General features: G+C 38.0%; 1 protein-coding gene across 1 annotated transcript; it reads left to right on the plus strand.

Annotated features, from left to right (window-relative positions):
• Positions 1–42: 42 nt before the first annotated feature.
• On the plus strand, positions 43–25,206 carry ppp2r5a (protein phosphatase 2, regulatory subunit B', alpha isoform). Its single transcript, XM_057352294.1, has 13 exons — positions 43–637; positions 10,151–10,347; positions 10,437–10,538; positions 13,503–13,595; positions 16,460–16,590; positions 17,657–17,716; positions 18,844–18,952; positions 19,363–19,416; positions 22,575–22,625; positions 23,492–23,611; positions 23,782–23,909; positions 23,999–24,100; positions 24,169–25,206. The coding sequence occupies exons 1-13, from the start codon at positions 481–483 to the stop codon at positions 24,365–24,367; spliced, it is 1,503 nt and encodes a 500-aa protein (XP_057208277.1). The 5' UTR covers positions 43–480; the 3' UTR covers positions 24,368–25,206.
• The last annotated feature ends 1,865 nt before the right edge of the window (positions 25,207–27,071 follow it).

A 27,071-nucleotide genomic window follows, 5' to 3' on the forward strand; every position in this document is an offset into this window, starting at 1 on the left:
TGATTGGACGATTGTTCTTTCAGTTATCTAAGCCACGCAGGTTTTATTTTTTACCTCAGTGCAGCGCAACAGCGACTGAATGAAGTTCTGCACGCCGGCTGATTCGCGTTGAAGTCCTGCGTCGGCAATGCGTGGCGTTTATTTAGCGCGTGTGGGTTTTCGTGACTCGGTGTTTTGGCTGAATACTGACATCTTGAATTGTGCTCGTGGAGCAAAGTTCGTGGACGTGCGAGTTTGACGAAGCGCAGCAGCTGAGACTCGCGCACGGGCGCCTGGGATTTATTTAAACATTTCGACATGATAAAACTTACTGTTGACTGATTTAGCGCTTTCAAACGTCAATGACTTATCAAAGCAAAATACCTGTGGATTGCGTGGACTGGAAAGCATGCAGTAGACGGGATTCTGATGGAGTTTAGGCACATCTAATGCACATTCAATACTTGCGCGCTTTGTTTATCGGATAGACCTGTTCTGACAATGTCGGCGATATCTGCGTGTGAGAAAGTGGACGGGTTCACACGGAAATCGGTGAGGAAGGCTCAGAGACAGAGAATTTGTCAGGGCTCGTCTCAGTTTGCGGCGAACAGCTGCAGGCCCGCGCCTCCGGAAATCTCCGCGCTCCCGCAGCTCAAAGGTAAGAGGATCAAGTTCTGGAAATAGACTCAAAGCCTAGCGCGCGACCGTCAAGCCTCAATGTAATAAAGTCCAAAATATAAATACACTTTTCCTAAAATATTTTCACTCTGTTATGCAGTTATATATATATATGAGGTAATTATATATAGACTAGTATATAATATATAAATAGTACTTAGCTATATATATATATATATATAACCACTGAGATACAGGAAAGCATATATACATGTACATGGTGTGAGCAACTCCAAGGTCATGGGTTCGACCCCAGGGATTGCACATAATTTACTTAGAAAAAAGTGCAGTATAATGCAATGTAAGTCGCTTTGGATAAAAGCGGCTGCCAAATGGAAATGGAAATATAACTGATAGTTCAGATTCTTGACTCTGATTGGTTGAGCTGCGTTGGAAGCCGTTGTAAACTTCTTCAGAAAACATAGACATATGACTGCATTACATCAGTATCACTGCGTCTCTGTGTTGCTACGCAACCACTTTGTTGAATTGTTTCTGAAGAACTGCATTGCTTGACGAAAGATTTTTTATGAATATCATTACACTTGTATGTATGGTAGCCTATAACAGTTTGATAAAAGCAATAATTTCATTTAGAGCAGCTAAGTGGGGTTTAGTGCCTAACAACACACTTTTTCTGTTCTAAATTCATCATAATTAATTAATATTTGTTACATAATTATATAGCGCTTTTCTGGCCACTCAAAGCGCTTTACATTGAAGGGGGAATCTCCTCAACCACCATCATGCATTACTGTTAGCTTCGAAAATCTAAAAGTTCAAGCGTTTACAGGAGGCCCAACTATAACACTTACAACTGGGTGTTTGGGTGTAGACTGTAAACAATGATTGTGTGAAAATAAGGTCTCAGTCCGAGGCTCCTCTTATCATCAAGGGAAGCATCTTTGTGTCATAGCCCAACCTGCGGTTTCCCCCATTTCCTGCCCTCCTTTTGTGCCTCTGCAAGTCACTTGGTTGTCAGTTCTGTAAATCAGTCAATACTGTATGTATGAGAAAGAGAGAAGCTGCAACTGTTACGCAACCGATACGGTTAAACAAAGTTTGGTAAAGTGAGTGTGCAGCCATTTTCCCTTCTTATATAGTTTCTTCCGCTGACCTAAACCTCGGATGGTGTGCGTTTGCTTGGTTGTTTTATTATGCAACTCTGTTTTGTCATAGCCTGAAATCATGCTTGCCAGTTTCAATGTTTTTGTTTAGAGCTGTCTCCAAGTTTTAGATATCAGGATAGTGCAGGTCCGGAATGCTATTCGTTCCTATACAGTGGCCGAGCCAGAGGGGGGTTCAAGGTGGCACTGAACCCCCCTGACATCCAATTGGCCACCCTGGGTGCCACCCCAAATTTTGATTCGCTACTTATGTTGATTGACATCTGATTTCACCTCTCGCTGAACAAAGCTTTTATTTTGACGCTCAGCGGCAGTGCACGTGACAACAGCATTGTTTACCGCTGTCTTTGCTCTGTTTAGAACGGTAAAAAGTTGTTGTGTGAGACTTCTTTTTAAAGACTGACGAAAGATAGAAAAGAAGCAAATGGATCGCTGCAATTTGCTAAACAAATGGAATATTAAAACGTACACGCTTGCTAGTAGGGGTGTAACGGTTCAAATGACTCACGGTTCGGTTTGTGTCACGGTTTGGGGGTCACGGTTTCGATTTGGTTGGTTTGTGCTATGTTCAGGGAAAAGGGACTACTGACAAATAAAAATAAGAACAAATAATCAAGCTACAAGTAACAGCACCAATTAAACAACAGAGCAAAGCAGAAAATAAAATAAGATTCTGTATTTTTACCTTTTAAGGTAGAAATGGATTAAAGTCATCAAATAAAACATAACATTGCATATGTACAAATGAAATAAAGATGAATCATAATTGAAGTTACAGAAGCTATTGAGTCACAAGCAGTGAGTGATTTCCTTGTCTTTTAACAGACAGCAGGAATATGCCGCTGTCGCTTTAAGAGGAATGAAACCCATCCAGTACACTGATACTGTACACATGCGTTGTTTTTCGTCTGTTTCGTCCGTTCACCTAAGACATAACCTACTATGTTTGTTAAGATACTCGACAAGAGGGGCATGTTGACCTACTTCGTGTGTGAATTTGTCCGTTTAAGCGCTTCAAAGACAACTCAATATTTGCGCCATGTCTGAGACTTTCCTTATGCGCGCTTCGGATCTTCTCACAGCTCGCAAGCGAGTTTTCTTCTGCATCATCTTGCACTTAAATGTTTAAATTGGCAAGGCTTGAATGAGTGTAGTTTAAACAGCAACATGTGCTGTTCAGGTCTCACCTGCACTTGCGCGCTCACAACACCCGGGTGATGAAAGCATAAATGACTGCTCATATTACAGCATACGTCAATCCTATTGAAATGTGTCTACGTTATTTGATTTGTTGTAGGTATTAAATGTTTATCCATCGACAAACATACATTAGCTGAACTTTGTCAGTCTGTTTTACGCATTATAATTTTTAACTAACCATATTATTAATGCGTCGTCAGATTTAATATGAGCTGCGGTCCAACGTGCCGAACCGTTGGTGGAGATTTTTTTGGTGGAGATTGGTCAATTTTTTACCGAGAACCGTTACACCCCTACTTGCTAGCCTTTTCAAGTCAAACTCAGCCAGGTAAGTTTTTTTGTTGAACCATTATAGTGTTATCTACCTACTTTTTAACGTTGCACCTTTATGTTGCGTAAATGTAAAGTTTCCCAGCGTTTTCTAACCTTAGATAAATATAAACAGTCTTGGGAGAGAACCCCTATTTCTTTTATCATTCTAAGCAGGTGTACTTCATACAAACTTGGGTTTAGGATTCCTAACATTTTCATTGTGTAAGTTAATGTTAGGCTGTATTAATAGATTTCACCTCTAGTATCGGTTCCCAACATACATTGTATGTTTACATCAGGGTCGGAAATTAACAGAGGCTTTGGAAAAAATGACAACAAGGTGAACAAAACTTTCCTCCAAATTCAAAATAAAAGGGGACAAACGGTCCCCGCATAATAGAAAACTATCTACGACAGTTGCAATCTAAATAAGATTAGGTGAAAATTAATGAATGCCGATGACAGCTTTGAGCATTACACCCAATCACGTTCCACGTATGAATATACTGGCCAATCAGAGGCGTTTAAATGATTCACCGGTGAAGAAGAGCTGTGCTGACGTGTGCCACGCTCACAAAGTTTATCATTAACAACCGACAGATACGATGTAAGAAAGAGATTCATAAAAACAGATTTTTGTGTTCCTTAGAGAATCAAAACAGCAATAAAATAATTCGTAAATGCTTCTGCTTGTTTTGTAGCGTGTAAAACGTTTTCATGTATTCTGATATCTGAAAGTAATAATCAAGATGACAACTTGACAACCAAGGCCAATAATCAGCATCAATGATTTTGTTTTAATCTTGAACGAGTATAAATTTTATATTTATAACATCTGATATGCTGCTCTATCCACATCAGTTTAAAGACACCTGGGGCCTGTTTCAATAAGGAGGTTCAACCAACACCGAGTTAAAATGTGAACTCTGAGTTGATTTACTCAGAGAATCGCAACTCTTGAGTTTTCGGTTTCAGAACAGGTGATTTCAATTAGTTCAATCCACTCTGAGTAAGTTCACTCTAGGTTACGCGCGTGCACCATTGATTTAAAAAGCCATCATCAATTGAGCGAAGATAGCACGATTCACCATGGCAACAGCACCAAAAAAAGCAACATGGCGGCAGAAAGCACATGAGAGTGAGGCACACTTTCCGCTCGATTTACTGTCCTGAAAATGACTTAAGTTTAAATTAATAAATTGATACCAATAAACAAATAAATTAATCATTAAATGAATGAAACAACAGAAATAATAAAAAAATTGTATGTTCTCACTCGCCATGAGTGCTTTAGTTACGCAAGTTAGACTTCATGGTGTATAGGACACCTGTAGGGCGTCAGACTCTCGTGCAAAGTTAGACTGATCGCCGGTTCGAATCCTGCTCTGAACAGATTTCACTTGGAATGGCTGCATGTCAAATTTACTTGTTTATTACCTTTATCGCTTCATTTCTGCATGTATGTCTGTATTTATTCATTTCTTTATTCATGCACTTTATTTATGTGTAAGGATGGATGAGATATATTTTGATACATCTAATTCACTGTAAAGAAAAACGGTACAGTTTTAATAAAAATGCACAGGGAAATGACAAAATTCCACTCGGTGCTCTCCTGAAATCAAAGTACATTCCAATGAATTAATGCAGCCTCTTCATGAATCCTCTATAAAAGCACATATGACATACAGTATAAGTCACTGAGATGGTCTCTGTGTAATCAAAATGTGTGCCATGAATGACTGTATTAATGAATGAATGGATGAGTTACACCACTTGCGCTTTAAAAGGGGGAGGAGATCGAAATAAACTCTGGGTTTACCAAAGAAAACCTGCTCCCGACCAGGTTAGGTTCACAGAGTAAGTTACTATGGTTACTGACTCTGAGTAGAAGATACCTCTCCTTTAGAAACGGGCTTGAGTTACCCCGCTTTCTCAGGTTTGACATACCTCACATTCTGAAACGGAAAACCCAGAGTTTCCCTCATTTCAGGGTTAATATACTCAGAGTTTTCACTAAACCTCCTTTCTGAAACGGGCCCCAGGTGCTGCTAATCAGGATTAAACTGTTTACAAAATTTCATCATTTATATTTTATAATTTATTTCATCTACATACATTTAGAATTACATTAATCTCATTACGTTGTGCAATTGTTTTGTGTACATTTGTGACGAACTCTGGGAAGTAAATTATCACTTGTACCTTTAATCTGCAATCCTATTATTTATTTATTTACAATTCGATGCCATGTCAGGGTTACACACAAATTTTCTGTCATGGTCTGTGGACCCCCTGAAGTAGCCTTGGCCACCCCATATATAAAACTCCGCCACTGTTCTTTCATTGCAGTGATACTCAAATCTGGCTCGCGAGATCCATTTTAAGGTCGAGTTCAGCCCCAACTCTGATAAAACAGACCTGAACAAGTTAATCGCTCTCGCAGTTCTTTATTGTTATATGACAAGCAATCTGCGCAGCCCTGCATTAAGATAAACGTGACATGTTCTTGAACACTTTGATTAGCTTGTTCAGGTGTGTTTTATCAGCGTTGGGGCTAAACTCGACAGGAAAATGGATCTTGCGAGTAGGGCTGTGCAATTAATCGAGAGAATGGGTGACGTGACCTCCGGAGCTCTTTAAGTTCAGACTTTGTGTTTAATTTTAACATTTAATTTCAACTGTCAACTCGTTAAAATGTAAAAACATGGAGTTATTTCACCAACTGTACAGCCAATGCGTTTGGGAGACACTGAAATGAGTGGGTTATAGCGCAATGTTTGAAACTATCGGAGACTCCATGACGCGAGTTACTTCCGCATTCCATTCTTCCAATGGAGGTCTATGTGAGTGTCGTAACTCTCATATTCAACGGCTCTGGCCACACCCAGGTACTTGTTTGCTGTTAAAGGCCTGTTCACACCAAGAACAATTTCTATAAAGATAACGTTAACTTAGGGCTGTTCAAGGATTTATCGCATCTTGAATAAAAGTTTGTGTTTATAATAATATGTCTGTGTACTGTACTGTGCATATTAATTTGGTATTTATAAACACATACACATACAGTATATTCATACATTTAAGAAAAAAAATTGATATAAAAACGAACAATGTTTGTTTATAATTTTAATTATATATATATATATGCAAATGTTTAATAATATATAAATATATACATGCAAATATTTCCACTTCCAAATACAAAATAAATATGCACAGTGCACAGAGACATATTGTGTAAACACAAAACTTTTATTCTGAATGCGATTAATCGTGATTAATCTGTGAACAGCTCTACATTAACTATTAGCTTCAACATGAACGGATGATAATTGTCTTTGTTAAATTTTTTAGCATTTATCAGCTGAAAAAGTTATTATAGTTGAGAACGAATTTTTTTATTGTTCTAGCTTTTACTACTCGATCCTCCTAAATTTAGGAAGATTTTTAAAACATTGTCTTTATAGTTATCCTTGTTTATTTTATGCATGGCTTCCCATAAAAAAATAATGTGATAAAATAAACTGCTAATAAATAGCCTACACACTAAAAGTTTTGCTTGTATATCGCTGTAGGCACTACTTGTTGGAAATGATTGAACTTTTTGGAAATGTGCTCAGTGTTAGCATCTACTGTTTCCACAGTCATATTCGCATGTATTTGCAAAGCTTGAACATATAAATCACAAGTTGACAGTGTGAAACAGCTGTAACAGCGTTTACGGTCATATTAGAAATACTGACATGACGACTCTCCAGGGGCCGGTCATGTAGCCATGGCAACCACACGCCCGGGGTGTAAATGGGAACCTCGACAAATTGACTGACTGACCAAGTGAAGTTCTCTGCTGTGTTCCTGATGCTCGTGAAGCGAGCTTGATTATGTATGGCCACTTGGCTCGGTTTTGTGTCAAAGACAGTGAGTCTAAGCAGAAGTGGTCTGGGAAAGACACAGGGACAGTGGCATTCAGATCGGTTACATAAGGTGTATTAATAGCGTAGCGGTGGGGTTGTGTCAGAACCCCTCCAGCTCTGTATGCGAGTGGCTTACACTGGTAAATCCACTGTGAGTGAAAAAGCAACATGGATTCACCAGAGGCATGACATACACAGTCTTTGCCAAAAGAACAACAAATCACTGAAATAAACTTTTAGGTTAATGGCTTTTCAAGCGTGTATTGTTTTAGCTCTGTGTACTTTCTTTTGGATGAGGTATCCTCAGATGACAAGCTCCAGTATTATTCTGTACAGAAACTACCATGGTAACATCGTTGTACTTTAATATACAACATGGTAGTATTTTTTTAACCTCCTGTGTTGTGGATGGGGAACTGTACTATATGAAATATTTTGCCTCATATTTTGTCTAGGATTGAATTATGTGGTTTGTGATCAAGTTCAGACTAACTATCACTTTATGATGCTGCTGGTGTTTATGGAGCAGTTATTGGTGTCCACTTTTGTAATCGATATGGCTGAAGTGGTGTAACTCAGTCGTTGTGAAGTTACCAAAGCAGATTTTCTTGGTTTTAAGGTGTCAAACATGATTTTCCTAACAACACGTGCATCAACAAATTTCCTTTTTGGTCATCTAAAACAGGATATGACATTTAAAACTTTTACTGACAATTTAAAGTGGCAATCCGTAATTTTTTTTTAAATAAAAAATAACAAAACCAATTATTGAGCAAGTACATGAAAGAACGGCGTTTAAAACTGTGTCATTACCCTTGCTGGATTCACCACGGAAAGCTTGTAATAATGGTTTGTAATTTTCCTTGTCGGGTAGTGTTTCTCAGGAAATCCTTATTTGGTATCTTTCGTCTACGCGTCATTTCGTCACATTCGTGAACAGAACGAAGAGGATCCAGCTGCTAGCCCGCGGGGTGTGGATGCTGCGGGTGACGGGTAACATTCGCATTGTACACAGAATTTTTTTCTTGGAAACTTTTATTATTATCTATGGCGCCGTTTAGTACTTTTACTTTTAAATGCCAAGCAGCACTGACATCTGGGGTTTCATCAGTTACGAAAACCAAGAAAGTACGAACTCATGAGCGTTTACAAAGAAAAAGGGAATGTGATGGGACTCGTGCGAAAACAAGAATTAATGTTGGCAAGGCATTTCAAAGGTGGTGTGAACTCCGTGATCTGAAAGGATTGAAAACGGATGTGCGTGCGTGTTTGTTTGGCACTTGGCGGGTCCGGAACGAATTCCCTCCCGGTCCGTATCCGCAGATTGATCGGCGTATGACATCAACACGCCGATCATCTGCGCAACGTTGCATGAAATCAAACACACCTGATATTATCATACATCGCAATGATTTTAAAGTCGATTATCGATATTTTTTTAAACACTCTTATTTTTTCCACTATTTCTTCATTTTTATTCTACATGGATATTCTGTCAATGATTTTTTTGCCATTGGAGAACATCTAGAAGAACATCCAATTGTTTTTCAGAATGTTTAAATTACAACGTATAATGCAATGAGAATTTCAGCAGAAAAAGGAATGAATTATTTATGTATTTTATTACTAAGTTAAAATTATGGTTTGTGCAAAGTAGAGAACACAACTGTGTTAATTATGATCATTTTTGTGTTACTGAATTATATGTTTTATGATTCAAATCTTTACTAACATGTTTCAGTGGTTTCGTCAGAATGACTCAAATATTGCTTGGTAAAACCAGTTCTAAGACTTGAGAAAACCTGTTCATGCGTCTCTATCCAGGCTGGCTTATGTAAGTTAAGATCCCAAAAGCACTTGTTGAAACTCTTTGGTCGCCCGGGGGTTCGAGGCGCAAGAGCATAGAGCATTGCAGAGAGGAGGGTGATCATGATTTGAGTTTTGAGCATTCAAAGTTCAGCAAAATATGAAAATGATGTTACCCTTTACTCACCTTCGTGCCATCCCTGATGTACGAATTATTTTCTTCAGCTGAACCTTTCTTCGTATACGGGGGCCGCATGGTAAAGCTCGATGAAGCACATGCATTCATCATTAAAGTAATCCAAAAGAAACCCCACCCCTGGTAGTACGCAAGAAAGCGGGTGAGGCCCGGTTGTGCTACTTTTGTAAAGCTTATTTCGCATTGACATTGTATCCATTGCAACATGCAGATCAGTACGGCGAAGGTCTATTCACATTGAACGCGATGTGAAAGAGCGAAGCGAATGGCCGACCTTTTTTTTTTTTAGAGCGTTCACACCTGGTGTGAAAGGCTTCATAAGAATCTGTTGTTTTGATTCAAGAGCATCATCGTGTCTTACATTCATTTTTGGGGTTTTTTGTAAGTAATAAGACATCTTTTATTGGAAGAGCTAACCAGCTGTGGTTTGGCCTTGTGTCTTACTTCTGGGAGTTTTGTCTTCATTACTAGATTAAGACAAACTCCCAAGAGTCAGATTAATACATTCCTGTGCGGTCAAGCATTCAGCCTGATCAGCGCATACACACACAACTACTGAAACAAGACTCTCCTACTGTCTCTGCTTCCAGATCTTTGGTAACATCGTCCAGTTTTTGTGACCGTGTGATTTTGATAATGTCATAGTGTCAGAAACTCTCGGGTAAGTGAATAATTAATGGAAATAAGGTTGTCTGCAGGGATATTATGTCTCAGATGATTTCAGTCTACATGAAGAATTGAGGTCTGATCTGAGGACAGGTGGCTTTATGGGTATTGAGTGGTGATGTCATGCCATCATTTTGATAAAGAGAAAATCAAATAAAATGGTGCCTTTGTCTAAAGAACATTTTCGTAATCGCATGTGTTGCCATTTTAGGATCCAATGGCCGCTGCATTAATATGGTGATGTATCAATAAATGTTTTTTTTTTTCAGATGTGTCTTCCACAGAGCAACAGGAGCTGTTTGTGCAGAAACTACAGCAGTGCTGCGTATTGTTCGACTTCCTGGACTCGGTCACCGACCTCAAGAGCAAAGAGACCAAGCGAGCCACTCTCACCGAACTCGTGGAGTATGTGTCCACCAACAGAGGTGTGCTGGTGGAGCCCGTGTATCCTGAGATCACCAGTATGGTCAGCATGACAGCCACATCCACCCAACCTTAATGTCATTCATTGCACAGACCATTGAAGTGAAACATTTCTGGACGTTTTTCTTCCAGGTTACCACAAATTTATTCAGGACACTTCCACCCAGTGAAAACCCAGACTTTGACCCAGAAGAAGATGAACCGACCCTAGAGGTTTCCTGGCCGCACATGCAGGTTTGCTGCGATGTCTTCTTGTACAGTACAAGCCATGATCCACAAACACATATTTGATTTAAATATTTATAAACTTTTTGATTGTGCATTTAGTATGAAATCAATAGCAAACACGCTTTGTTCACATTGCACGTCAATCTGATTTGCTTTTTGAATCTGACCCTTAAATCTGACTGCTCACACTTGTGATGAAACATGACGTCACAAGACATATAAATGAAGAGTTTGGTTCCAAAACGCGATAAACGGCATTTAAAAAAAATGAGTTTCCGCCAAAATCAGTATTGTATCAGGTCAGTAGTGAAAAGTCAACCAATCACAGCACACCATTCCACGCACTGTAAACATTAATGGCGGCGCTCTGAATACGGTCGGCTCCTAGTTTCCCTGATCTACTTTGTACTTTGTGTTCAACAAACAAACACAAAAATGAATCATTTTGATGGCATTGATGAACCTGTGCTGGTTTCTGTGGTGGGGAAGAAATGTAAGCCATCGAAATCTAATCATTTACGTGAGGAGATTAAGACGACGAGGCACTAATTTATAGCATTAAAAGGATGACCCGTTCAATTCATTTTAGGAGCGATGACTGATTGAATGTGTTTTTAGTCCAGTGCCTGTATGTAAGATTAGTATTGTATTGAGTTTTATTTTATTTAAAAAATATATATTTTATATTGATTCAATGGATTATTGCGTTTTGAAAAAAAAATGTTATGGATTTATTGCATTTTGGAAAAAAAGATCAGTTTTTATAATAAATCTTTTAAAATCAAAATCCGGATTTGAATTTTGTATGTTAGAACCTAAAGATGCTATGTGAAACTTTGAAACAGAAAACAGTGGTTTTCATCTTTGCCACAAATTAATCAAAATGGATTTATAGCGTTTTGGAACCAAACTCTTCAAATAGTTTTCTCTCACAAGCATATCATATAGAAGATTATTAAATTATTAATAAAATTCGTAAATCATTTGGATTATTTTAATAGTGGATGAATGTGCTTTTCGGAGCTTGGTCATGTTGAGTCCCAGTTAAAAAGTTTGTGTTTAGATAAAGAAAATAAGTCATGTACATTGTATTCCACATATGGAAGTGGGGAAATATGATTTTTGCTGGCTGTCTGAACAAAACCTAAATGTCTTGTGAAAATGGCAAATGTAATGATGTAACATAAATTCAGGTTTTATATTTGTATTTGCTATTTAATGTCATGCTGGATACACTAGGGCAGGGGTCGGGAACCTTTTTTAACCAAAGATCCATTTTTCCAGTTTTGGTTCATTTATTTTTGCAAAAGAGCCATTGCAAAAACTATAACATCTTTCAATGTCTTCAATACTAATAACTTGATTTATGTCCACAGTCTCACTTATGGTCCCTGTGGGGATCGATTGTTCTTTGCCTTCGATAAGAGAACATGTGCACAGACGAGGCAAAAACAGTGAAACCAACGAAACAGTGCATACATCTGGGCCTCTAAAGAATTATTTCCATGACTTATAAACAACTTACAGGTTTACATTAGGCCTCCATTCAATTCAACTTCATTATATCTAACATGTAACAATTTTAAAACGTGCATGTTTTTAGTACTGATACTCACAAAATACTGCATATGTGTCTTCTGACTTTGCATTGCAATGTTCGACTTCTTGAAACGCTGCATGATCGGCGAATGTCTGACATCAGAGTACCGCGTTTCGAAAGCACACGGAGCTCTGCTCTCGCGGCACTCTGATGTCATACGCCGACACCTGCGCAACACCTCATAAAAGCGAACATAACTAGCGTCTTGCTAATAGCTTTGTAGTTCGGTTCGTAGGTAGTCAAGACACTTACATACCGGCATTACAACTCCTCTGTCACCCTTGACTGTCACGCATGTGGGTGGTGGGTGAGACAACAGACAATGATACACAGACAGAGGACCCAGATGCAGACAGCGGGTAAGGGGTTAACATGGACGTTTAATAAAATAAAACACAAAATACAAAACAAAGACCCATGTGGGGGTAAACAGAGGGAACAAGAACAAGACTAACTAAACTGACAAGACTAGACTAATACCATATCACATAACTACAAAATAAACCAGACTAACTAAAAGACAGGAACTCAACAACTCACCCACACGACAAACGCAACACAGTGTAATGACCCGACACAAGACAGAGAACACAGGGGCATTAAATAAAGGGACAATCAAAGGGGAACAGGTGTGGGGCATGAACTAATAAACAACCAATAACGAGAGATACAAAAGGGCGGGACCAGAGACGCCACACCGGAGAGAGGGAGTATATGGAATGCCAAAACTGTCTCTCTCCACATAAAACAAGAGGTTCTGTCATGGTTCTGCTACTAGGTCAAGAAAAGCAAGACAAGATGGGGCAGAACCATGACACTTGACAGCTGTATGGACTTCATATGCGAGAAAGACTGCTCACACGGAAATGAAGAGCTAAACACAGCGCATCCATACTGACGCGTCGCAGTTTGCTTCCATGTGTTTTTCAAACTTTTACATGTGAAAACGTAGCGTGGCAACAAGTTCTGTATCATACGCCACAGAGTGCCGTAACTATCAATAAAAGCATGACGCTCCCTCTTCTAAAAGACCTCGCGCTCTGGGTAAAAAGCATGCGAATTGGGAGCCTGTTGGTTTTCGATATGATGCTGGGCTGCCGGCGCGAGAGGTTACCATAGAAACGTTGTTTGCCGTCGATTAGTGTCGTGACGCGGCTTGCACATAGCACTGCATGCGTGTATTGGCCAGGACAACCTGAAATATTCATGTATATTATGATTATGATTATGATGTTTTTAACGATCAAATGTTGGTGAAGGGTAAGATACCTGGCGAGCCACATGATTTTTGAAAAGAGCCACAGGTTCCCGACCACTGCACCTAGGGGAACATAAAATCTTGATTTTAATTGTATTCCTTGTTTTTACAGCTGGTGTACGAGTTTTTCCTTCGATTCCTAGAAAATCCAGACTTCCAACCAAGTATTGCCAAACGTTACATTGACCAGAAGTTTGTGTTACAGGTATAAATCCAAACGTCTTTTTTCTCTTTATTTACACTATATATGGGAATATTGACCTCTCTGGGCCAATTTTAATACCAGAGCCATGTTCCACGGGTACTGTGTAATACTGTGACTGCATTTGCCAAGTGTGCAATGGTGATGGCATCAAATCAAACAAAATTTACAAAAAGTGAGGGTTTTTTGAGACACGAAGTATGCTAGATATCCACAAGCAGATCTCTGTATTCTGTGTGTACAACAATTGTCAAACTTTATGGCAATGATGATGGACATTTTTGTTGATTTCTGGGTTTATGAATGCATTACTATTGAAGTTAGTTTGACAGTTGTTTTTCTGCCCTCTCTCTGTCACAACGCTAAAGAAATTATTTGGAAAATTATAATTGTACGCTTGAGAGGGGCTTGGCCGAGTTCCTCTCATGGATCTCGCTCAGACAGCCTCTGTCCCATCGTAACCAGCAGGTCATCAGCTGTCCATCTCAACCCGGTCATTCCCCCCGAGTGCACAGAATGCTCGGGAATCTAGATTCAGCAGAAAAGGTGGTCAGGACGAGTTTCCATGATGAGAGCGTTTCCTGGGCTGCTTTAAATAGCGGCCCGTTGTTTACGCCACAGGAAGGAAAGACGGAGCACTGCAGTCCGAGCCGGGACAGAGAGCGTGACGACACACTTATTTTAGTAGAAATGCGGTATAAAATAATAGTGTGCTTTAACTTGTGTTTTTAGTTTAAGTTGCTTTTGTGGACCTAAACAGATGATTTCTGTTTGGTTGTTTAAGAATCAAACCGGATTGACCTGAGAGCAGGAATACATATGAAGTAAATGAGGTCCGTTTTGATTCTAGTTGACATGAAGAGCACAGATTCAAAATCCCCCCTCTGTGGTTCTAAAAATGAAATGGAAAAGTCAATAAGAGACATCAGAATACACATGAGTAATACAGGACAATCGACCAGCTCTATCAATGCATGTGCGGTGGGGTCCTGATGACAGTGTTGCCAGATTGGGAATTGGGCTGCTTTTGAACGGGTTAGACCGGAGAAAAGTGCATTGGGCGGGTGGACAAAATTTGGGCTGCTTATGAAATTAAAAACCCGCCCAAGCAGCTTGCCTTTTCTTTGCTTTTGATTCGTTCGTAAATAATGTGTAGTGCAGTCATAAACACATTACTCCTTAACACAGCCCTTATTGGTTCAGTTTAACCAATCTGGCTGTGATAGGGAGACCTCACCTGTCAATCAATCTACAGATGAGATCATGTGATGGCTCGTGAGTGACGGGGTTTTGGCGCGATAAAGGACCAGATTTTGTATATTGAAGCGATGGCAATGCCAAAGTGGCCCAAATATATGTTGCACGGTAGGGAGAGTAACTTAAATCTCACAACGTGGATTACACATGTGGTGACAGACGACTCGAAGACTTTGTAAATATAACTATAACTGAATTCACAGCAGTTGAATGATTAAAGTCAAACTGAATATGGGATTCTACTGACGTTGCTTCTGTTCATCATACTCGTCCTTGACAGCTGCTGGACTTGCTAAATTTTGCATTATACGTTCTGCAATATATATACTTAATTAAATTATACTTTTTCATCTTGTCATAGTTTGTTTTAAGGAGATAAAATGGTCATTATCATCGTTGATTGACATTGCAATACATTTCTTTTTTTAAAGATTAATTTTTGGCGTTTTTTGCCTTTATTTATAGTACAGTAACAATGAGAGGACAGGAAACGAAGTGGGATCGGGAAAGGACCACGAGCCGAGACTCGAACTCGGGTCGCCCGGAGCGCAATAGCGCCATATGTCGGAGCACTAACCACAAGGCTATCGTCTCCGACTATTGCAATACATTTCTATCACATTATTTTTGGCAGTTAAAATTTGGGCTGGTTTTTGTTGGAGTGGGCGGGTTTTATTGAGCCTTTGGGCTGGAAATTGTCCACCCAATCTGGCAACACTGCCTGATGATAGGTGACCACCTGACTGCCTTGTGTAAAATCCCTTTCAGATGTGCATGAGTTAAACACTAGAGGGGAATAAAGCAATGCTCGACTGGTGATGGCTAGAAATGAGCCGCCATGCATGTGCAGAGATGAGCGTTTATAACCCTGTTTAGATTTTGCTTTCGATTTGCTGATGTTTTCGACCTCATTAATGTCTAACAAATAACATCCTGTTGCATAAAGGCGGCTGTCAGACAGCTACATCACTCAGCAGGGGTGCATTGTCCCGGGGCAAAAGGTAGCTATGATAATGGATTACATAATGTGCGCTTGTGCACACACGCTAATGTGACATTACAGTTGACATTGCCAGATGAAACCATTCCCATAAAATATTCCATTAAGAGTCGCGGGCAGCAGGGGAACCTGTTGTTTATCACATGGCAATACAGACTTTGTTGTGTGACGTTTAATTTAAGATTTCTTTGAAATATTTTGAAATAAATCCTTATTTAAAATATTAGTTTATTGTACTGAAAACGTGGGTTTTGATGATACTGTTAGCATATGCATCGTGATGTTGTGCTTTTTGTTGTTCAGACTGGCCAATGCTTGCTTTGACAGGAAAGACGTATAAATAAAACCGAAGAATGTCACGAATCCGGCCTTTATAAGAGTGGCTTTCATCACATTGTCTCATGCCACAGTTTTAACACCCTGAATAAGTTCTCGACTGCAAAACAAAACATTTATTTTAGCTCTTAATGTAACATTTGAAATACCTTGTGAAAAGTGCTACGCAAATATGTTTACTTAAAGGGAAAAATCTGAACAGTATTTGTGCAACATATAATACTGGATTATCAAAGACTCTTTTGTTTCTGTCTCTTTTCCTTTGACCTTGGAGCTGTTAGAACTGTTTGACAGTGAAGATCCTCGCGAGAGGGAGTTTTTAAAAACGGTTCTGCATCGCATCTATGGGAAGTTTCTGGGTTTGCGTGCCTTTATACGGAAACAGATCAACAACATTTTTCTGAAGTAAGAGACGCTTTTTTTGACACGCATTATATTATGTACAGTGCAAATGTTCTCTATACGTCTTTCAGAAGTGGCCAGAGGTGAGGTTAAATGATGCCTATATTACTAACGTTCAATGAATGCACCTTTTCCAGAATTTATAAGTTAGCAGAAGTGTACCTAAGTAACATTGCGGTCAGTTTTGCATGACTTGTGTCTTGTTTTCAAACCTTTGATAGATCATTTGGCGTAGTCTGCAGGATCTATCAGTACATGCGTGCAAAAGAAGGATAGTCATTGCCACATCTAACTAAGCAGTGCTTGTATTTTTGTGTCAAACTTCTCATTTCTCAAGTTCTCATTTTAAAAATTAAATGGATTTTTTTTAAATCTGGAAATAGCTAATGTGTAAGATATGTGTATGGTTGATTGACGCTCTGTGAAATCATATTTTATACTTTATATTTTATCTCTACTTGTCAAAGACATTTAATTTAGTTTTTAATGATGCTTAATGTTCATTTGCACAATAAAGGTAAAGTCTTTTTATTAGTGATGGTGTCTATAAAATGTTTATGGGCTAGCTGCACAAGATGGTGCCGGTGAGCTTTTGCAACGCAGATGAATTTTCGGTCGTATAACACTATCGAGTTGTTTCGGCTTAACGAAGTGCTTAGCAATGTAAAGAGGATCTGTCATATCGCTTATCTATTACTTCTTTTTTTATCTAAAAAACACCCATATTTGCCGACCGAAAAACCTCCTTTTCCCATCTAGTGTTATACAACCGGAAATTTCTCTGCCGACTCTGGCGTCCCAAAAGCTCGCCGCCATTTTGTGTAACTAGCGAATTGCGGCTGTCTTTCTCAAACCTCGTATGTTCATATTTCGTGTTTTTATTTTTTGCCACAAGTTATTATTATTAGTATCCCTTTATGTTGATCACTGGGTTTTGCAAATATCTAACCAATAAAAAGTTTTAAAAATTGTGTTATCTTAACAACACGGTATTTAATCTTTTAATAAGTAAAGTGATTTTCTACAGCAATGTTATGTAGAAAGCCTTATTGCAGGTTTGATTGTTCAGGTTCATCTATGAAACCGAGCACTTTAATGGAGTTGCTGAACTTCTAGAGATTCTGGGCAGGTGAGGTTCTTGTTTATTTGTCATTTTCCATCATTCTTCCAATTTGATAAAGATAAAGCGCATTTAAAGACTGTATAGGGTCTGAGTTGACTCTGATCGCTGTTGTGATAGATGACTGTAGCTTATTGACACTGATCTGTCTCTAATGTTATGTCATTTTTAGAGGTTGACTGATATTGGATTTTGCTGATAACAATAACTAAGGTGGTCAGTTCCTACCGATAACGATATATGACTGATAGTTTTTTTATTTATTTAAAATAAAAAATAACATTTGTAAAATAGTAAATGAAGTAAAATAGCAATGAAGTGTATTACAACAATAAACACTATCGCTTGAACCAATAAACCTTAAATAAAACGCATAAATATTAACTATATTAATAAATATTAAACTCCAGTGTATGATTTCAACAAAATTATAAGTAGGTAATTTCTACATTTATAATAATTTAAAAAATTCTTGGCACCAAATTAGCATATAAGAATGACGGATCCATTGTAATATTTTACAATATATATTGTCGTGTTCACATTAAAACGAATGTCATTTACATTAGCCGTTCGTGCCGTCTCTGTCATCTCTATCTGCTTTCCGTGTATACACGCACACACACACATCACTATACTGACAAATGCCAACCCATAGTTACAATAATAAAGTTGAAACATTTTTGCGTGTATTTTTGTCACCCTGTTAAACTAATAGACGCTCTCAGCCCTGTCAGCAAAAATACTGCTGTTCTCCATTAATGCAGCATTTGGTCAATAAATGATTTACTTTTTAACATCATGTTTACTGCAACTGGCTCTACCTTGTGACTGTGAAACTTGGAAACCCCCATCTGATGTATTCCATCTCACATCTCCAAACCAAACAGGCTGTCAGTATTAGTTTTATTTCCACCTCTAGAGGTCGCTGTTTTACGCAATACTCTGTACTCACTAGCTGCGTATCACAGTAGAGCTTGCCCTGCTGCGTCTGGATCAAACGCAACTAGGAAAAACTATCGGTGGGGATTATTGCCGATAGTTTAAATGATCGTTATCGATGAACGATGAATCGGTCGACCTCTTGTCATTTTGTGTCAAAGTGACATTAGTTGTGTGTCTGTTTGTAATGGCAGCATCATCAATGGCTTCGCTCTTCCACTGAAAGTCGAACACAAGCAGTTCCTGCTGAAGATCCTCATTCCTCTGCACACTGTCAAGGCACTAGCACTGTTCCATGCACAGGTACCTCAACACCATCACAACACATGGAGGATTCAATAAAAACAAACTTATCCTGCTTGTAGAACTGTTTTTTTCTAGTGTAAAGGTGTTGGGTTCAAATTCTCAGGGAACACTCATTCATGCTATACATTTGATCAGGATGTTCGCATCTGCAAAATGCATAAATGCTTGAGAACTGCAAATAAGATGCAGGGGCAAGCTGGGCAATTATTCTTACAGACCATAAGATAACCCATGAAATGTGGACATGAAATAACTCCATCAACGTTGTGGTGTTATATTCATGTGCAGATATTTGGTGGGTTAGTTAGAAAAGAATATTTGCATGTGTGTGTCTCAAACGTATTGGCCTAGCAAACGTTTGTTCAGGCAGGCCATTCATTCACTGATGTGAACCTGCTGTCTTTCAGCTGGCGTACAGTGTGGTGCAGTTTTTAGAGAAGGACCCCCCGCTCACTGAGACGGTACTGCTCACATCATTACATCCACAGCTCACCTTTTCATCCCATGAATTCATTTCAAAATGCTCTAAAAACCGTAACAGCTGACAACACGCATTAGCGAGTACGCTTGGGCAGAAAAATACTTGGGCATTATGAAGACATTTTTGGATTATTCGATTATATTTTGCATAGGTGAGTGTTTTTATTTGGTTGGAATAAAAAATGGCATCATATAGATTAGCTCCAGAGAACTCGTACCCTTTTCTCACCGTGTTCAAAACCAGTCAGACAAATGGTGGAAAAGTCACTATTGGCATGACTGTCAAGGACGATTAGTCACATGGCATCTGTGGCTTCGTTGATTGGCTCAAAAATGTACACACCTGTGTGTTCTTTACCCTTTATCGGGCAAGTTACCATGTTTGGTAACTTAATCGACCAATCGCAACAGCATTTCCATGCGTCTCCGTGAGCTTGTGTAAGCGCATGGATGTCTCCCAGTCAATCAATGGAGATCAGTCTACGTCACAAATAGTGACATCATGGCATGTGACCAATCAGGAATTTGTGAAACACGGATCTGCGCTCCTACCTACTCCCACATTGAAACGAACAATAAGTTAACGAAACTCATACGTTATATGGGTGAATAGTTGTGTTTAATGTTGAGTAGGGATGGGTATCGTTAAGATTTTATCAATATCGATACCGATATCGGTACTGCTTATCGATACCGGTACTTATCAATACTGTTATTGATACTACACTCTATAATTTGATGCAAAAACACATGATGTGAAAAGATGTTAAACATTTTAAGTTTCTTTATTACAGCTGAGCTTTAGAACTGCAGTTTACAAATGCTTCGGAGCAAACAGAAAATGCCACACAACAAAACGTGTGTGTGTTCCTTAGCATACCACGTACGGCACATAGCATGTGCATAGAGAGAGCACATCATAATGTAATTCAACATATTTACTTTACATCACTAGGGTTATTTGGCTGGTAGACCGTATTTCTTTTTTCCTTTCTGGTTTTAGTTCTACATAAATTTGAGTACTATTTTCTAAGCAAGTAATATTTTTTTTAATTATATGTACTATTTTTGTAATTTTACTAGCATATTTACTTCAATTTACTAAAGTAAGTAAATATACTCCGTGGCCGAATTATTAAAAACAATGTTATAACTTGTTCTCAAGTAAAGGACTTTTATTTTGACGGGTTTCCTCAAAGGGGTGTTTGACGGACGCTTCCTCGTTGTGAAACGCGGACGCTGGAAGCTCCACAAGCGCAACCACGCCACTCTTTCACTCATAAACACGCAAAACAAGCAGATTACAAATACATCGCCGAAATCATATGGCCCTAGATATCACACATACGTCGAGCAAACTTCCTCTAATTCGCCATTTAACACCCGAATACACAGAGATAAAACAACGCAAGTATCGATAACAGTATCGTTTGTCATGAAGCTTATCGATACTCTGGTATCGACCCAATTATGTACCGGTTCTCGGTAGCCATCACTAATGTTGAGATAGATGTTGTTTGCGTAGGATTTCGAGAAATTTGTGAACATTGTTGCTGAAAATGGTGTGATCATATTTGATCATACGCCCGTTTCAGGTAAATGACAGTGTCCATTTTTAGACCTACGCCCAATAACTATAATAAGTCATACTTTTACTAATAATGCATTATAACACAGGGCAATAGTATTTATTAATGCATTGAATGTTGCCACAGGTTTGTATAACATTATACAGTCATCCAGTGGGAAACTTGAACTTATTACAGTTTGTATTATACCTAAATGGCATATATTTGTGTTTATTTTTACTGTGAGCCTTATTACTGCTAAAATAAGTGGCAACAGCAGTACTTGGTGCTATTTTTCACTTCTTACTATATATTTACAATTTATATGTCAATATTCTTTTTTTTCAATAGATCTGCACTTCACTGTCACAGTTTTGATTGTGTTTTTGCATTCCTAAATAAAAGACAAAATGTTCCTAAATAAAAGAAAAATGTTCCTTAATAAATATTCTATGAAGTTTATATATGTTTTATGTATTTATTTATATTTTATATATGTGTCTTATATTTTTTTTATATATTTACTTTTTGGGAAAAAAGGACCATAGACCGGCGAGGAACCATATATGATAACTTCATTGACCTTGATTTTCAACATAAAAATGATTTTTTTTCTTTTAAGTCACAAAAGTTCAAAAGTCTTGTAATAACCTCCAATAACACTCCAGGGTTGAAATTTTGAATTTCCAAGTATTTCAATGAGTGCCCTATAAAGGGTTAAACAAAAACGGTAGATGTCAGATAGTTTATTAAAAAAGCATTGTATGACCTCTTTAAAGGGGTCATATGGCGCGAATAGGTGTTTTTCTGTGTCTTTGGTGTGTTATAAATTGCTCATGCATGGATTAGACACGTAAAATTGCACAAATGAAAGTGTGGGAACAAAAGATGCATTCTTTGTAAAAGCGAATGCTCACCCAGACTTGCCTGAAACACCTCGTGTAACCACACCCCGGCGAATCTACGTAACTTCGTAACATGATTTGACTAAGACCGCCCAAATGTATACGCAAGTGAGGTGGGCGTAATTGTAAATCTCATTGTATCGTCTGTCAGTACAATTGCTTTGGAACCTGATGTTCCGAATATGGTCAGAGGCGTTACATTTCCGTGAAATGCTTGCAGTATTCCACCAATCACTACGCACTGGTGAACTGGCCAATCACAGCACACCTCGCTTTTCAGAGCCATGAGCTTTGTAAAAAATCTGCGCGTTTCAGAGAGGCGGAGCAAAGAGGAGATACAAACATGCATGGAAAATAAACGTTTTTTAAACTTTAAATTGTGTATACACATTGTGTTACATCTAAAACAAACAATAATATTCGTTTTAGCCGTGCAATATGACCCCTTTAAGAACTAAAAATGTTGAAAACTAGACCGATTGTATTCTAACAATTTTATTAGTTTCAAACATGCTACATTACAATATAATAGGATTGATGCAGGCGTCAACTTTATCATTTACATTTTTACAGACTGCTGCATTTATGCATTGAAAGCTATGTGATATTACCAATTTTTATTTTTGACATGTGTTCTTTAATTTCCATTTACTGTTTCCCTTGTAGGTGATTCGAGGGCTTCTTAAAATTTGGCCCAAGACGTGTAGTCAGAAAGAGGTGAGGACATAAGTTTAAGTTATGAGACGTTCCCAGCATGACTAAATAAACCGTTCCTTTGCAGCGTAAATGCATTCTGTGATGCTATTTATGTGAATGCTTGAAAGAAACGTACTGTATGATGTGTAATAAATGGCCTGGTTGTAAGATTGCTGCGTTCTCTATTCTAGCTTACCTCTAGTTTCAAAAGCTTTAAATGAGAGATGCACCGATACTATATTTCTCCACCGATAGCCGATTATTTAAAGTGATGTCCGCCAATACAGATTCTGGAGATGAAATGAATATTTCTTAACTATGTTATTGATTCATATAATGACTATTCATATTAAACATTGAACCGGTGTTGTTTCTTAACATTTTCTATGTACAGAGCAGAAATTCATTTCATTTGTTTTGTTCTCTTTTGATTGACAAGATATATCGGCTCTGATCATCGGCTGTTTGTAAACTATCAGCCGATAGTGTGAAAGAGTGCTTTTATCGACCAATTTTATTTATATAGTGCTTTTTACAAAGTGTATTGTTTCTAAGCAGCTTTACAGGAGAAAGAGGCAGAAAACAGTACAGTGCAGTAAATAAAGCGATGTTGATGGAATTTAGCCAACGATAAGCTAATCTAAAAAACAGCAGTCTCCCAGTGAGCAGGTCAACACGACCCAGTGGCGAGGAACCAAAACTCCAATGATGAATAAAATGGAGGGTGGAAAAAACTCGGGAGGGCCGGGAGGGCCGGGAGGGCCGGGTCTCCTCTGACACATTACAGCTGCACTTAGATTAATTCAGACATATTCAGATATATCGGTGCATCTTTACTTTCAATCTTGCAGGTTGTCTGATTTTGGTGATGTGTCTGTCCTGTGTAGGTCATGTTTCTAGGTGAAATTGAGGAGATCTTGGATGTTATTGAACCCACACAGTTCAAGAAGATTCAGGAGCCTTTATTTAAACAGATCTCTAAATGTATAGCCAGCCCTCATTTTCAGGTACGGTATAGTGTGGAGATGCGATCAAGTTGATCAAACAACCCGGATCAAACAACCAATCTCAGAATAACGGTTACAAACACACAATTTTTGCATATTCTTGCTTTATACTGCTGTATTATGTAAAGTAACAACTGCGATTTGTTATTAAGCTGGCTCTCTGTTTGCAGGTGGCAGAGCGTGCGCTATACTTTTGGAACAACGAATATATTTTGAGCCTGATTGAGGAGAACAATGCCAAAATCCTTCCCATCATGTTTGGAAGCTTGTATCGGATCTCCAAGGAACACTGGAACCCGTATGCGTTTACCCTTTCTTTAATTAGAATTAGAATTATGCTTTTGTCATCCCTGTAGTTTGAAGTCTTTAACTTCTTCGTTTCGTCAGGACGATTGTGGCCCTGGTCTATAATGTTTTAAAAACATTGATGGAGATGAACAGCAAACTATTTGACGAACTAACAGCTTCATACAAATCTGACAGACAGCGGTAAGACTATCATCTTTCCCGTCCGGATTGTGTATATAATGACACTGTCTTTTCGCGTGTGTCCTCAGAGAGAAGAAGAGAGAGCAGGAACGAGAGGAACTGTGGCGGAAACTGGATGAACTGAGACTGCAGGAGACGGTTCAGAACAACAGACACGACGTCCAGTTTACCTACAGCAACAACAACAACAACAACAAGCTCTATAAAGATGAAAACCCTGCTGAAGTCATCACAGACAGCAGTGAGAAGCTCACGTGTGCTGAATGACACGACCGCATCTGTTTCTCATGACTACTGCTTTACAGACGTAAGCCGCCGTAGAGAAGCACAGCTGTGGACCTTATGTGAGCAATAATCTTTCTATTTTAACCAAGAGAAAGGGTTTTTTAAAGACTAAGTCGAAATGCTATTTTTCTTCCAGAAAACAGATCATATATTTTATGTATTTGGATGTAAAGTGTGGTCCTAGTATATAACTACAGTAAGTATACTATAGTATTCCTGCCTTCACACTGCAAATGTAATTTCCTGTGATATTCCTCGTAAGATATGACGTTTTGTTTTTAGCTCTATATTTTATAAGCATAGACCTTGCTATTGTGCTGCAAAAAAGTGGATCTGGTGAGCGGTGCATCGCTATCACCATGTGATTTGTGAGTTTTTGCACACATACTTTTAAAGAATGATATTAAAAATTGCTTCATCGTATTACTTCGGGTCCACTGGCTGTACATTCTACAGCATGTGTTTAGATTTAAACAGATTACACTCAATTTTAGGTATAACTCATCTCAGGGAAAAACACAACACTGCCCAACTACAATAAAAATGATGACAATATTTTCCCAAAAAGATTCCCAGTATAGTATTCCTATAATGTTTCAAGATGTGTTTACCTATAGATTATAATATAATGTTTTAAATATGTCACTGACATTCCATTTAACATTTAAGTTGTTGTTGTTGTTTTGCTTCAACCAAAAAGGTTCTGACGCATTATTACATGTTCATTTATTTTGCTGAAAAAACTTTTGCTGTGAGAATGTGAAATAATATTTTTGTTGTAACGAGCTGCCCTGCATTAAAATGCCAACGTTTATATTTTCCATGTCAGATTGGTGATCTTTACACATAATACCACTCCATTCTTTATGTTGATTTTCACTGGAGCTATTACTGAAAACAGTCATTAAACACAAAACAACCAAACACAAATGATACAGAAGTTGCAGCGATAATGGAACCGAGTATTCTGTGTATCATTCAACAATCAAATAAATCTGATTGCTATAAAAAATAAAACTGTAATTGGGCTTAATACACAGATGTAATAAGTCACGTGGTTGATTAGGACAATACTGATACACAATGATTTCTATATATATTTTTAAAAGTAGACTATAACAAAAATAGTCTAAAAATGTAAAACTCTAATTTATATAAATGTATTTTAATATTAAAGGTATGAATAAAAAGATGTTCGTGTCAGGTTTGCACAGAAGCTCAGGTTGTTGATAGAGAAAGTAAGTGTCTTTTTAATGAGCTGATGTGTTTTGTAATGATGGATGATGGAAGCTGCTTTAATGATGATTGCAGAGGCTTTGAAATAAAGGTCAGTGACCAGTGGAGGGATTCATTCATCACAAATATAACAGCAAATGTCATCCTTTGACAGACAACTTGGTTTGTTTTAACAGTTAATAGTTTCATTAGTTGTAGAAAATGAGCACGAGGCAGATTGCAACGATGTCACGGCTTACAGCTCCACCTACTGGCACAAATGCGCATTTTACTCAAAAATGGGTCGAGTAGTTCACAAATAAAAATGTAAAACCAGATTTTTTTGTCGAGATTTCTTCAGAAGAATTATATACCTGACATATTTATTTTAAATATGATTTGTTTCTACTAAAAAACATTGCCATTGTCCGTCAGTGTGATAGTAGCTATAGCCTCTGAAATATGAGTTTTAATACAATAATTCTTTTACAGTAAGGTTTAACATTAGCTAATATGAACTGTTCACAGTGTATATTTGGAGCATTTAATAAACACTGTGCATGAACTAATTTTACCAGGTGCAATGTTTGTTTTTAAAAAAATGCTTCAAATAACATAAATAACTAAGATGCTGAGGATGTTTTGTTTATTCATGTTTATTAAGTTAAGTAATGTTTACAAATGAAACGGCAATGTAAAAAAAACAGTTTTAGATGGACTTTTGCCTGCCGCATCGTTTCTGCTGCTGTCACAACATTTCAAGGTGTTTTGACACATTGCTTCCAACAGTTATGCTCCAGTGTGCTTCATATACAAAACACGTAGTTTTCACTTCTTTTATGCTTATTAAAGCTAGGTGGAGTCATTAAACGGCAGAACCGAGTAATTAAACATAGACAACTGAATTAACAGTATGTCAAATCTTCCCCCTTTCTAACTAAAACACAGAGAAGTTTCTTTTAACTTTTGAGGTTTTGTTTGTCAACGTTTGTATATCGGACTGTACATTAGATACATAAATAAGATTTCAGGTCAAAGGTCATGTCAACTTCCTCCAATCATTGTAATGTCATTTTAATAGTATACAGTAACAATATTATACATATACAATAACTACAAACTCATTTATCACTTGTCGTTCTCTACATGTGAAATATTGAAGGATGGTCAGGACCCCTGTGAGTCAGTAGACGTCAGTGTTGCTATATTGACGCACACAGGAACCCCACTGCTTTCAATTAACCTTCTACTTTAAACCAACAAGATGAGAAGACATTTCATGACTCATCAGGACTAGTTTATTAATAAAAACTGTACAGCTTTTATCTTTATCTAGTGTAAACGTGTGTTCATTCCATATTGAGAGCCACTTTTAATTCTTTAGTTAGAGTTCATTTCACTCTCTCTCTCTTTATTTCTTTCTCACCAGCACAGCTGCATATTAATGCATTTGCTCTGCTTGACTTTTTGT

Source organism: Triplophysa rosa, linkage group LG15 (genome assembly GCF_024868665.1).
Source record: "Triplophysa rosa linkage group LG15, Trosa_1v2, whole genome shotgun sequence".
Classification (NCBI taxonomy): domain Eukaryota; kingdom Metazoa; phylum Chordata; class Actinopteri; order Cypriniformes; family Nemacheilidae; genus Triplophysa; species Triplophysa rosa.

Coding starts and splice junctions, on each gene's coding strand:
- ppp2r5a (XM_057352294.1), top strand. CDS start 481: ATGTCGGCGATATCTGCGTGTGAGAAAGTGGACGGGTTCACACGGAAA. Junction 10,348..10,436: donor ATCCTGAGATCACCAGTATG/GTCAGCATGACA, acceptor TTTTTCTTCCAG/GTTACCACAAATTTATTCAG. Junction 24,101..24,168: donor TACAAATCTGACAGACAGCG/GTAAGACTATCA, acceptor GTGTGTCCTCAG/AGAGAAGAAGAGAGAGCAGG.